The sequence below is a fragment of the Octopus sinensis genome, linkage group LG21 (assembly GCF_006345805.1).
Source record: "Octopus sinensis linkage group LG21, ASM634580v1, whole genome shotgun sequence".
Taxonomy (NCBI): domain Eukaryota; kingdom Metazoa; phylum Mollusca; class Cephalopoda; order Octopoda; family Octopodidae; genus Octopus; species Octopus sinensis.
In genome coordinates this window covers 10,107,043-10,121,475 of record NC_043017.1, presented here as the reverse complement: position 1 = coordinate 10,121,475, position 14,433 = coordinate 10,107,043, and the positions used below count along the sequence as shown (strand labels likewise).

Below are 14,433 nucleotides of genomic sequence, written 5' to 3'. Positions count from 1 at the left end.
ATCAGAATCGAATAATATTCAAAAATTGATTAAGGGTGGTCATCGTTATTTTCAATCTGCAGAGAAACAGCATGTGAGAGAGTGGGGTGTGGGGTGTATGTAACAAATTCTATGTTGATTCAGAAGTTACCAGGAATGTAATGGATGCTGTGTTACAGATGCATTGGTTATCGGCATAAATGACAAGAACTAAATAACGGTTAAAAAGGCTTTTATTGACCATTACAAAAGAGAACAACAGCTTCTGAGTTGTTGTTGTTTGTGTAAGTTGTTGTGGTCATTTGTTGGTTACTGCTAAGTGGCCAAAGGAAGAAAGTGTGAGAGAGAGAGACTAAGAGAATTTACTTCTCTGGGCAGTTAATTAGAGAGAGTGAAAGTTGTGTGTTATCTCGGTGACAGCCTTGAGTAAAGTGAAAGAGACAGTTTTCTCTATCTGACAATGATGAAAAAATAAAGCCAGGATGCGCTTCTGCCAAATCCTGAGTAAAAGAGAGAAGCATGTTAACACTATCAACCGGCAAGTGAAAAGGAAGCATGTACCTCCAGCAAGGTGTCATGTAAAAAGAGGAAGAATTCTATTTTGGTGTTCTGTATCAGTAATAATAAAAGAGAAATTCTGTCTGTTCGTCTAGGACACCAGTATCTCAGTCTAGATTTACTCTACAAAGACATATTATACCTTTGTGGAATCAGGGTGATCCCAGAGATTGAAAATCTGCCCTTCATTTGGTTCAGTATATGATTTAAAAGCATTTGGGTTGCTATTTCTAGCAGTAAAGTTTGGCTAATTCATGCCATCTCAGTCGGTGTTTGTTTGTTGATGTCAGAGATCAAGAGGGACATAAATGGCATTTGCTTTGTTAATTTTATGTTGAGATAAATTGGCCAACAGTTGGGATTTGAACAATAGAAAGATTGCATTACAGAATTAATTCTCATCCATCCTTAACCTCTAATCAAACTCCACCAGGGTATATAGTCATGCTATTCAGCTCTCCTTAGTTTTGGGTCACAGGCCAAATTAGCCCTCTGCAGGAGCTAGCATGAAAGTCCACAGGGAGTTCGGGAGTTTTAAAGCTAGTTCATAGCAATTTCCATCATAAAGAAGGTCAGGAGAACAAAAGATTCTTTGTTGGTTATCTAGGCTGAACTGTTCTTGACCTACATATTCAAACAGTTAACAGATGATTCACACATTTTTGAGGTGCAGTTTGACAAAACAAAGGAAAGAAGCTAGCAGGAACATTTGAGCTAAAGGTTCAATTCCTAGTTGAAACTTACCGTTTCATACATGTTTATATCCAATTCAATCATAAAGAATTTAACATATATGCATTTATGAGTTTTTTTTTTTTCTCATTGTTTCAGTCATTTGACTGTGGCTATGCTGGAGCACTGCCTTTAGTCAAACAAATCGACCCCCGGACTGATTTTTTTCTAATAATAATTATATATATATATATATATATATATTAGAAGAAATGAGGTAATCAGAAGATCGGATGGTTCATATTTATAGATATTTATTTATATATTACATTTTTTACATATATATATCATATCATTCAGATCATATCATTCGGATTATTAGCGCTTTCTCCCATTCCAGTGGGGTTTTCAACTATATATATATATATAGTTAATCCAAACATGAAAACACAACAACGCGAGGACGTGGAACAAATATAGTATTATTGGACGCTCAGGAAGGAAGGGAAGAAGGAGGGTTTAACGTTTCGAGTGGAGCTCTTCGTCGGAAACATAGGAGAAGGAAAGATCCAGAGAAGGGAAGACAGAGGAAAAAAAATCGCCAACGGTACACACGCGGTCACATTTTGAATATATATATATATATATGACAGGCTTCTTTCAGTTTCCCTCTACCAAATCAACTCACAAGGCTTTGGTTGGCCCAAGGCTATAACAGAAGACACTTGCCCAAGGTGCCACACCTTGGCTGAAACTTCATAAAAAAGTTTTAAAAATAATGGGTTCACTACGGTAAGTTTCATTTTGTGAAAAAACAGTTGCTTTGAATTTACGTGATGGTTAGGTGGGGTGGGGCGCTAGGAACGTGGCCTGGGCGTCAAGAGGGCGGCAACCCGAAAAATTTCGGAACCACAGTTCTAGACCATCTGAAAGGTATTTGTAGAAATTTCCTTGGCAAAATATCCATTTCTCTGAAATTTATAATGGAACAAAGCTGCGTGTGGGGTACACTTGTGTAGGTATGCACAATTTCTTTTTTAAAATTCGTCTTTTTTCTTTTGCGAGTGATTAACCAACGCCGCTTAGATTTCCTCCTCTTCCAGTGACTAAGAGAAAACAGCATTTCATTTAGATTCTTATGCGCACGTCTTACCTTCCATACTTTCGCCTCAACTCTGGAGTTTGTTTACACAGATGGAAGTACTTCAAACGAAACGACAAGTTCTTCAATATTCGCATCGTTTGACTCGACTAATAAGCTATACGACCGAAAATTGTAAGAGCAGTTAGTGAAATAACGATCAAAGAGAGAAAAGGGGAAAATAAAAAACGATAAGACATGCACAGTTACTTTTGTATTGCTTAGCTTTGTTTCGAGGACCGTGACCGTTTATTTTTACGTTCCGCAATTTTGTGTCAACCTTAACCAGCACTACATTCGCTGTTGTCCAAGACACACCGGCGGGAGAATCGAACCACTTGAATTTCTGCAAGAATTCTCCGTAAAACCTTTTGCAATGGCACAGAAAATGGATATCAACGTTATGCCAGTGATCGGTGGAGTGTGCTGTTATTGTATACTGCTTTTATACCTGGGCAAGAAATTCTGGTACTATTTTGATTTCTTCTTGTCGCTCGTAGCAGGAACAGGTCTGTTGACGCTGGCACCACAGTTTATTAAAACCCAGGTAAGTTCTGCTTTAGATTACTCTCAACACCTGAGTCCAGAGACGACGAGGCAACGGGGGAGTGGGGAACCCGGTCTCGTTTCATTTTATATTCTATGTTCTCGAAGTCTCTACATTTCACGATATTGTTAAACCCAAGGGCAGTCTTCATCCGGTATCCCCCTGTGCGGGGGTATCCCGTCCTATATTTGTATTTTTCAGACATATATCTACAACTACACTCTCCAGTATATTCTTTATATATACATATTAAAAAAAACAATTGGGTGTGGATGTAGAGAGAGCGCGGGAGCTATCACTTGTCTATATTTAGCAGGTCAAACGACGAAGAAGCGGCCTCTTCTTCCTCGTTAGGTCTGTCTAATTAGTGTTTGCAGCGTGGATGGTCGCATAATATTTAGGGCCGTTGTTATTTAATATACTGCGGAAAACTAGCTGGAATGCTTTAGCGTTGGTATATAGGGGTAGATTGACAGGTCGAATAAACACAAAATGCGTCTTCACCCAGATAACCAGGCGTGGGTGGCAGAGAAGCAAGTTGGCGCTTTTTTTTTTCTTTTCAGTTTGTCCATTCGTCTTTGTATTTTAAAATCTATTGATTCTGACACTTATATTTTATTTTGTGTATAAAATACAAAACGATAATTCTGGTCTCGGGTCCTTATTTAATTCGCCCGGTTCAACTTTTAGTTTCCGATACTATTACAGCATTTCTTATATTAATTTGAAAACTTTATTCTCAGCTCCTATTGTGTGTATATTTTAAACCGGATAAAGACAACGTAAGAGTCTAAGATGGGTCTTCAGTATCTGACGATGCCGTGACTTTATTTCATATAATTTATTGATGTTAATATCAATATTTGCTTCACTTTTCAATGACGTTATTTTAGTGATCGTCACATCTCGTTTTGTCTATCTTCTTCACGCCTGAAAAAAAATCGTTATTTTGCAAGGTGCTGCGTACATTTATGTATCTTTTGTCCTTTACTTGTTTGTCATTGGACTGCGGACATCGATCCCAGTAATTACTTTTAAAGCCTGGTACTTCTCCTCGATCGGTGTCTTTTTGCCGAACTGCTAAGTTACTGAGACGTAAACAAACTAACACAAGTTGTCAAGCGATGATGGGCGACAAACACAAACACACACATAATTAATATGACTGGTTCATTCAGTTTCCGTTTATCAAATCAACTCACAAAGCTTTGGTCAACAAAGAATTATAGTAAAGGATACATGCCCGAGGTGCCACGCAATGGTACTGAACACCAAAGAATACGGTTGGGGAAGCAAACTTCTCACCACACAGCCACACCTGCACCTATATATGTGTTTATATATATATATATATAGTGTTTATTGTTCCGTTGTAGTTAGGATCAATAAAAAAATTTTTTTCCATCCAATGAGAGATAAACATCATTTAATATTCAAAATATTTAAGTAAAAGCTACTGATAGTTTCAGGCAATGGAAACACAATAAAATTTGTAGATTTATACAACGTGCCTTGTGTCTCTAGGCAGTCTTTCACACTCAGTGTATTGAGCCTAAAAATTTGTTCGGAAACAGAAGACACGTGGTATAAATTTATCGTGTTTCCACAGCATGAAACTATCTAGCTCTTACGTAATGTGTGTGTGTGTGTTGCCCTACTTGTTCGTCTGATTAGCCTGTAAATACAATGTGCTAATTAAAAGAAACTTGAGTGAACAATACAATTTCGTTTTTCATTTCATCCTCGGTTTTATTTCGCTTTTTCTATTGACAACGCTTTGAAATACTCTCACCCCGCCCCGTCTCTTACGTGTATTAACGACCAACGGACACCTTGTATTAAACAAATTTAAATGGTTATTTTGTATTTGGAAAAAATAAAGGACCTAAAACTTCAAAAGGAATGGGATATATCAAACAACTATCAAAATATAAGCAGCTGTAGTCTAGACGTCTTTTGACATAACTAGATAATTGTTTCCTTTGTTTTTGAAGAGCTTCAATAAAGTTGTCTCCCTTCCTTAAACTGACATTTTTCATAAGAATATAGAAAATCTCTTTCGATATTTGACTGGTTGTTATTTTTATTGATGCCATCGAAGGGTGCTGGAAAGAGGTTGGGATGTGAATTTAGAACAACAAAAGACGTAAGCATTTCGGAAAAGATGAAAATTGAGTGTGAAAAGCTAAATAGAATTAAAATGATCTGATGAGATCAGAACCGTAAAAGCTCCCGTTATGCCACGTGGTCGATCGCTTGTTATAAATAGCAGCTAAAAACAAATATTCCCCTCGAACCACGCCTTTTTTAATCTTCTTTAAGAAAAAGGTGCGACATATTGGATACACTTCGATACACAGCTCCACTATTTATCTCGTCGTCCCTCGGTGGTGGTTGGACATATGCTCTGCTGGGTCGAAGTAAATGTCAGTATTTTGAAGACCTTGACTGACAAAATCGCGAGATCGTCAGAAGATGCACAGGGTTCAAATCCTGACAATGTCAGCTACATCTTCCTTTTTTTTTTTTTTTTTAAGGGCCGGCCGATAAAATGAGATGGATTTAATATTCCTAAAAACGTCCTAGAGCTTTTATCAGTTACTTGTTTGAACAACGGCCTTGCTGAAGCACCACCTTGGAGGGCTTAGTCGAACGAATCGACCCCAATACTTTTTTTTTAAAGTCCGGTGCTTATAGTCTATCGGATTCTTTTTTCCGAACTGCTAAATCACAGGGACGTAAACAAACCATCACCGGCTGTCAAGCGCGCGACGGGCTTTTTTCAGTTTCCGTCTACCAAATCTACTGACACGGCTTTGGTCGACCTGGGGCTTTAGTACAAGATGCCATAGAACTGAACTCGGAATCATATGGTTGGAAAGCAAGCTCCCTACCACACCTTCACCTGTGATGAGAAGGCTACAGATAAGACCCTGTGGTATTATTACGTGGGAATTATTACCCAGAGGTTATGAGGTTAAGCTGAACAGGTTCTGGTTGACTTGAGAAGCTGTTGGAATTTATAAAGATTGCCATGATACAATCAGATGTCATCCAAAACCTAAGAATTCTAATCAATGCATAAAAAATCGTTCTCGGGGGAAATAGAAATCATATGAATTTTTGTGACGAGTTACAGATTGAACGATTACGATGAGACAGTTTGAAATATTCCATTTGATCCGAGTTGCTAACTGGAATGAGAGTCGCCGATCGAGATGTTTACGGTTTTGTTTAAACGAAGTTGCTATGGATACAGCTGACCAACCAGATGCATTTGTTTACTTTGCGTTGCTATGTAAACAAACGAATCACGTGACAGCAGTGGCTATTGTTTCATGTGGTAACTTCAGCATATTTGTCCATTGAATGGATGGTCAGAATTGATGACTCGATCGTTTCTGCTTGTACTTTCGTATTTTGTTTGGACTGAGCCACCGGACATTACGTAGTCAACAATTTCATTATTACTTGCTTGCATAATCTGTATTTAATAATTAGCTTCGTTTTTTTTTTTTTATCTGACAGTTGTTCGTTAGAGTGTCCGAAAGAAAAATGCGCAATCTTTTTATTATTTTCACGCCCGTCTAACCTTGAGGGTTATATTTTATCTAAGGCGCAGGAGTGGCTGTGTGGTAGGTAGCTTGCTTACCAACCACATGGCTCCGGGTTCAGTCCCACTGCGTGGCACCTTGGGCAAGTGTCTTCTACTAAAGCCTCGGGCCGACCAATGCCTTGTGAGTGGATTTGGTAGACGGAAACTGAAAGAAGCCCGTCGTATATATGTATATTTATATATGTGTGTGTGTTTGTGCCTCCAACATCGCTTGACAACCGATGCTGGTGTGTTTACGTCCCCTTAGCAGTTCGGCAAAAGAGACCGATAGAATAAGTACTAGGCTTACAAAGAATAAGTCCTGGGGTCGATTTGCTCGACTAAAGGCGGTATTCCAGCATGGCCGCAGTCAAATGCTTCATTTAGATCACTTTAAACAAGGAAGTTTTTATCATAGGACCAGGGGTGGTCTTGGGTGCGCTAGGGGTCAATAAGGTTACATTATAATCACAGGGTACACTGTAACCCTTTAGCATTCAGATCAATCTGTCAAATGTAATGCTTATTTCTTTACACTGTTTTGAATGAATTGTGTATTATCTCATATATTTCTTTACTACCCACAAGGGGCTAAACACAGAGGAGACAAACAAGGACAGACAAAGGGATTAAGTCGATTATATTGACCCAATGCGTAACTGGTACTTAATTTATCGACCCCGGAAGGATGAAAGGCAAAGTCAACCTTGTCGGAATTTGAACTGGGAATGTAACGGCAGACGAAATACGGCAACGCATTTCGCCCGGCGTGCTAACATTTCTGCCAGCTCGCCGCTATATTATCTCATAGCTTTGAGATTTCAATCATATGATCACTTTCAGTGCTTGAATTTGCTGTCTTCCCTTGAATTTTCTGTGGGAAAAATAGTTTTGATTTATAACTACTTCAGGTGATGAACAACCTTCAAAAATGAATTAAAATTCATAAATCGAGATTCCACTGTATTTGTGTTGAGAGTGATGCGTTTCTACATGCTTTATTACTTGTAGTGTTTAACGACATAAACTCCACTGAAAAACTGTATCTGTGATGAATATGAATTTAATCACAAATACATGAAAATAATGGCTGAAGAGTTATGGTGCAAAACACCAAAAGATGCTGTTAAATACACTAGTGGTCAAGCAGTCATCAACCATTTGCATATTATTATGATATGTTAGTGGTTATAAGGCGGCAAGCTGGTAGAAACGTTAGCACGCCGGGCGAAATGCGTAGCCGTATTTCGTTTGCCATTACGTTCAGAGTTCAAATCACGCCGAGGTCGACTTTGCCTTTCATCCTTTCGGGGTCGATAAATTAAGTACCAGTTAAGCACTGGGGTTGATGTAATCCACTTAATCCGTTTGTCCCCTCTATGTTTAGCCCCTTGTGGGTAATAAAGAAACAGATATGTTAGTGGTGTTGTACAATAATTATGAGATGTAAATTGATTTCTCTAAGCTATTCTGTGGAGTGTGATGGGTCCAATTAAAATATTATCATCACTATTGCTTAACGTCCACTTTTCCATGCTGGCATGGGTTGGAGGGAGTTTATTATTGAGGCAGATAGATTTTCTACAGCTGGATGCTTTTCATGATTCCAAGCAAGATAATATTTTCTTGTAGCTTGACATGTTTTCACAGGATATCAGAAATGAATGACAGTAGCACTCACAACAATTGCAGATGTTAAATGATGATGATGACACCATGTCAAAAGGAGATGCAAAGACACACACTCACACACAGCACATCATGGGTTTCTTCCAATTTCCGTTTGTCAAATCCAGTTTTGGTTGGCTCATGGCTGCAGTAGAAGATACATGCCTGCCCTAGATGCCCTGTAGTGGGACTGAACCCAGAACTGTCTGGTTGGGGAACAATCTTATTTACATTTGTTACTAATCAGACAAGTGTTCAGATGCATAAAGTTGGTATTGCTGTAACTTTTTGTCGTGTTTAGGGATCATTCAACCTTAACCCTACTAATACAGTATTTTGGGGTCTAGCATGGATTCCAGCCCCTCAAATGTAGTAATAGCTGATCCCATAAATTTAACCTTAATTGCTTAAAAAATATTTTTTTACACAGACATATACAGTACTCCATATTCCCTGACATTACTGCTATTTCTAGCAACCACATATAAACTCTCTCGTTAGTTTGAATTATTAATTAAGAATTTAGGGAGAATGTAAATGAAATGCCTAGATCGGCTCCAATCATTTTCGTCTCCCTTCTAGCTATATAGAGTTACGTCCCTTGGCTTTTCTTTTTTTGTGTGTGAAGTGCTGGGGATTCCTTTCACCTTCATAATTAGCTTATATTTAATATTTCTTAAGAATTTCAAGTAGGTCAGCGTCTAATACAATTTATAAAACATCAGACTTATATATCTTGCAATATTTCGTTTGCTTAAGGCGGCAAGCTGGCAGAAACGTTAGCACACCAGGCAAAATGCTTAGTTCAAATTCCGCCGAGATTGACTTTGCCTTTCATCCTTTCGGGGTTGATAAATTAAGTACCAGTTGCGTACTGGGTCGATCTAATCAACTGGCCTCCTCCCCCAAAATTTCGGCCCTTGTGTCTAGGGTAGAAAAGAATATTCTTCCATATCATTCTAAGTAGGGCTACACCAGGTTCCAATCTGATTTGACGGGGTTTCTACAGCTGGACACCCTTCCTAATGCCAACCACTCTGAGAGTGAGATGGATGCTTTTTACATGCCACTAGCACAGGTGCCAGTTACATGACACCAGCCCAGGTGCCAGTTACATGACACCAGCATTGGCCACAACCACAACTTCACTTGGCTTGATGGTCCTGCTCAAGCACAGCATATTGCTATGGTCATCGTCACTTGCACAATACTTTTATCTTTTACATGTTTCAGTCACTAGACTCGTCAGGCTGGGACAATGCCTTGATGAATTTTTAGTCGAACAAATCAACCCCAGTACCCATTTTTCTGAACATGGTACTTATTCTGTCAGTCTCTTTTTGCCGAACTGCATGGTTACAGGGAAGTAATCACACCAAGATGTGTGTGCAGGTATTTCAGATTTGTTTCCTAGTCTTGACTGGATGTGTTAGTTGCAAAACGAGTGTCACCTGCATGCAAGCAGTGTCCTTCATTCACAATCTTCCATGAAAGACATGTCTGGCCATGGGGGAAATAGTACCTTGCTTGGACACAGGTGAAGGTTGGCGACAGGAAGGGCATCCGGCCATAGGAAATCTGCCTCAACATAACTCAGCCAACTGCTGTGTGTAGGGATCTTAGAAAGCTTCCCAAACAAATCAGAAGGTTCACACACTCACATACGGGTTATGTTTGTCCCTTTCTTTGATTCACCCTATTCTCAAGGCTTTGCTGAAACTATCCCCCCCTCTCCCCATAAAAAAAGACAGGTAGAATATATACTTTAAATAAAAGCAGCAAAGAGTAATTGTGTGTGTGTGTGATGTATCTTTTCTTTTTGTTTTTTTTTCTCTTAATCACTTGTTTCAGTCATTAGACTGCGACCATACTGGAGCACCACCTCAAGGAATTTTAGTTGGGTGAATCAACCCCAGCACTTAAGGTTTTTTCAGCCTGACACTTATTCAATTGGTTTCTTTTGGTGAGCTGCTAAGTTACAGGGACATAAACAAACTAACACACACACACACACACACACATATTTATACTCACATGATAGACTTCTTTCTGTTTCCATCTCCCAAATTCACTCACAAGGCTTTGGTCGACCCAAAGCTATTGTAGAAGACACTTGTCCAAAGTACCAGGCAGTGGGACTGAACCTGGAACTATGTAGTTGTGAAGCAAACTCCTTACCTCACAGCCACACCTGCATGTATCATCATCATCATCATCATCGTTTAACGTCCGCTTTCCATGCTGGCATGGGTTGGACAGTTTGACATGGAGCTAGCTAGCAGGGAGCTGTCCAGGCTCCAACTGCATGTCTGTATATATGATAATAGACTCTCCCGTCGTTAGACAACGTATGAGGGTTTGACAATTTCTTACCAAACAACCATGCTGATAATTTATTTACAGCCATCAAATGTTTGTGTAGACATAAGCTTGCTCCCTCCATCAAATTGACATTACTTGTACAGGTGCAATGGGTGCCACATGTCAGATGTCGAAATGATCGCAGAGCAACATGAAATGAAGTGCTTTGCTCAAGAACACAATGCAACGTCCAGTCTGGGAATCGAACCCACAATCTCACAATCATGAGTGCAACATCCTAACCACAAAGCCATGCACCTTCACTAAGTTACAGGGACATATAGATATATTTGTATTTCGTGTTGTTTACCTTCTATGACATCCTGTACCCATATATGCATGTGTATATACATGTATATGTATGTGCATATATGTATGTATACATGCATATATATATTATTTATATTATATAATGTATCTATATATATATATATATATATATATATGGCCTGCTCGCTTAGCCAGCGGGGTGGCGTCATTCGAAGGCTAAAACAATGTGAACGCATTGTGACCAGCGATGTGTAACAACATCTGATGGTCTGGTCGGTCACGTGATATATATATATATATGAATTACACACACATAATTTGCATAATCAGAGCTATCCTCCCTTATATATATAATGTATATTTATATATATACATACATATACACATGCACACACCCATGTATATCCATACATGCACACACACAAACACACATAATATATATAAATATAATCTAAAGTAACAATGCTAACTACAATGGCAGGGGCATAAGTTTCAGCTTTATCATATGAGAGGGTGGAGAGAGAGAATTTTTTTCAACTGGCTTTTAAAAATAAAACAGGCAGCACCAGATCCAAAAGCACACACATGCACAGACACACACACACACGTTATAGTCAAAATCAGTGATGGGAGTTAGAACAGGCTCCCGGTGTGATGTGTCTGAATAAATTAAGCCAAGTTTTGCTTGGATGGGGGGTTTCTCCTTATATAGGTATAAAGTTAGATAAAGTCCTGCTTTACTGCTTTAGTATTAACTGGGTGCTGGAGACACCCCCCCACCTCCCACCCATTGCTGATGTTCAAATGATAAACTTTTACTAATATCTCAGTGACTTAATCACGCCAGAATAGTTTTTGTGTAAGATGATGGCGAGCCTTGGTGGTGGTGATGGTGATGGTGGAGGCATATATTATCTTTCCTCATTTCCTCCATACTGAGTTGGTCTCTTTTTATTATTATTTTTTTTTTTATTTGGGGGGGTGGGAGGTAGTGATGGTGGTGGTGATTACTTTGGGGGTTATGATGAATTTTATGTACTTTTATCTAATTAGACATATATATCATTTCAAATGTTGCATGTCTGTCAGATTGACCAGCAGGTGGGGGTGGAGGGTGGAGAATCTGTTTTTGGGTCAGGGCTGGAGTGTGTGTGTGGGGGGGTGTGACTTGATGGGGAGGCCAAAGATAGTGTGCCGATTGTGTTGTTTATTTTTACCCATTCCACCCCTTGCCCCTTTTTTCTTCCTCCACCAAAAACTGGGGATGCTGCAATGTTACTTAATAAAGAAAGCATTGTTATTATTTGCCTTTTATGTTCTGAGTTCAAGTTCTGCCAAGGTCAACTTTGCCTTTCATCCTTTCAGGGTCAATAAAATAAGTACCAATTATGCACGCGGGGGGGGGGGGGTCAATTTACTCCCTCCCCAAAATTTCAGACCTTGTGCCTCTAATAGAAAGGATTATTATTATTATTGAGTGAGAGACCAGTGCATGCCATCAGAGTGACACTGGGGTACAATTATACGAAGCCCAATATACCCTTAACGACTACCCGTCTGTTAAGTGCAAACCAGGCACATGCATCACAACCATATGTGCACGACATGATGATGTCATATCAAGATATAAACAGTGCATGACCTTGCAGAAATGCCCATGTTTCCAGTGGTGAATTATCCAAACCCCAAAGGATTCCTTTCAACACATGGCTGTGATGCTCCCATACTACTTCTGCTTGTGATCAGAGATTTACATATCATCAACCACCAAGGGACATGGTCAACTGGTTGAGGTCAAACAACTGACAAGCAAATCCGTGGTATTGAGCAGAATATCTGCTCTAGCCCATCTTTTATACCAAGACAAAACAATTTATATGATAACACTTCCAATCAGTTAAGATCAGGAGCCATGAGAACCACAGCCTGGTACTGCTACAGGGCATTTATTATTATTATTATTATTTGCACAGAGGTTGTACCATGGCCAATGAGGTAAATCTGAGGCATGGTTATTGCTAGTTGAAATTATTATTATTATTATTATTATTATTATTATTAAGCTGTCAGAATCATTGGCACACTGGACGATGTGCTTAGCGGCACTTTGTCTGTCTGTATGTTCTGAGTTTAAATTCCGCTGAGGCCAACTTTGTCTTTCATCCTTTCAAGTTTGATAAATTAAGTACCAGTTGAACACTGGGGTCAGTGTGATCAAATTGCCTCCTCCTCCGAAATTGCTGGCCTTGTGCCAACATTTGACACCACCATTATTATTATTATTAATACCTCAAGAGAAGTAGATGGGGCAGAATCTTTAACCCTTTTGTTACTGTATTTATTTTGAGATTCTCTGTGTTTCTTTCAATTAATTTTAAATATAACAAAGAATTTAGTAAAAATAACTTAGTTATCATTCAGCTGGTGTTAGGAAGATAAATTGTGACTAAGGTTTGGTGGAAGATTTTAATACAAAACTTATGAAAACAAGACATTTGTACTACAGAGCCAGAGCCAGTTTCAGCTGGGCTGGAAACGAAAGGGTTAAAGCATCTGAGAAAGGAAAATTCCTTGTGGCATTTCTGCCAATGCTTTGCTTTGTGAATTTGAATTCTGCCAAGGTCAATTTTGTCTCTCATCTCTCTGCTGTTGATAAAATATAGAACCAGAAATGTGTTGGAGTCGATGTAAACCGGCCACCCCACTCCATTCAAAGTTCTTGTCTTGTTGCCTAAATTAGAAATAATTATTTTTGTGTCATGTCTCTCCGTTTGAAAGTAAAGTACACCCTGGGGAGAATACAAACATCAACTGTTATCAAAGCAGCTGATGTGTGTGTGTGTATGTAGGTTAGAGCATGAATTTTTAGTCGAATTTATCAACCTCAGGAATCTTTTCGGTTTGAACGGCAGTTTTTCTAGCGGTGTCATATGAAATTGTCACCCATAATTATGACCCTAGTATCGATCTATTGCATTTCAATGTTTTAGGGTTAGGGTTAGGAGTGGGGGAAAGGGTATCTTTTTTTCTTCACAAATGTAAATAAACCCAATCTGTTTCTTAAACGAGGAACATATTCATACGGCACAGAATGTTTTTTTTACCTCAATAAACGTCAGTGATTGGTTGAAATTGCAGAAATTGAAGAAAAAAAACAACAAATATCTTACAAACTATAGAATTTTCTCAATAAAGCCAAGAGAAAAATATGTTTTATAAACACATCCTACCAGTATACGAAGTATAAAAGTGTTTAGTTACGTGGAAATTATTTTAAAAAACTGCCGTTCAAACTGAAAAGATCCAACCTCAGTACTTATTCTCTCTTAAAGCCTGGTATTTATTGGTCTCTTTTGCCGAACCACTAAGTTACAGGGGCGCAAACACTCTGGTTGGGTGGGGGACAAAAACAGGCACAAATAGATATGCGTATATACGGCAGGCTTCTTTCAGTTTCCATCTACCAAATCCACTCACAAAGCTTTGGTTCGCCCGAGACTGTAACAGGAGATACTTGCCCTAGGTGTCACGCAGTGGGACTGAACCTGAAACCCCGTGGTTGGCAACCAAACTTCTTACCACACCGCCAAATAGATAATTTCTAAGACGTGTTAAATTGTTTTTTATATAACTTTACATAAG

General features: G+C 38.9%; 1 protein-coding gene and 1 non-coding gene across 2 annotated transcripts in view; both read left to right on the top strand.

Moving 5' to 3' along the window:
- The first annotated feature begins 2,399 nt into the window (after positions 1–2,399).
- The window catches only part of LOC115222861, a 40,215-nt gene continuing 28,181 nt past the window's right edge, over positions 2,400–14,433 (top strand). The window contains exon 1 of the mRNA XM_029793216.2: positions 2,400–2,897. Coding sequence (XP_029649076.1) covers positions 2,727–2,897 — 171 coding nt within the window. The 5' untranslated portion in view covers positions 2,400–2,726. The remainder of the gene's footprint in view (positions 2,898–14,433) is intronic.
- On the top strand, positions 12,753–12,885 carry LOC115223054. The gene has a single exon (XR_003882774.1). It is a non-coding gene; the product is annotated as a U4 spliceosomal RNA (small nuclear RNA).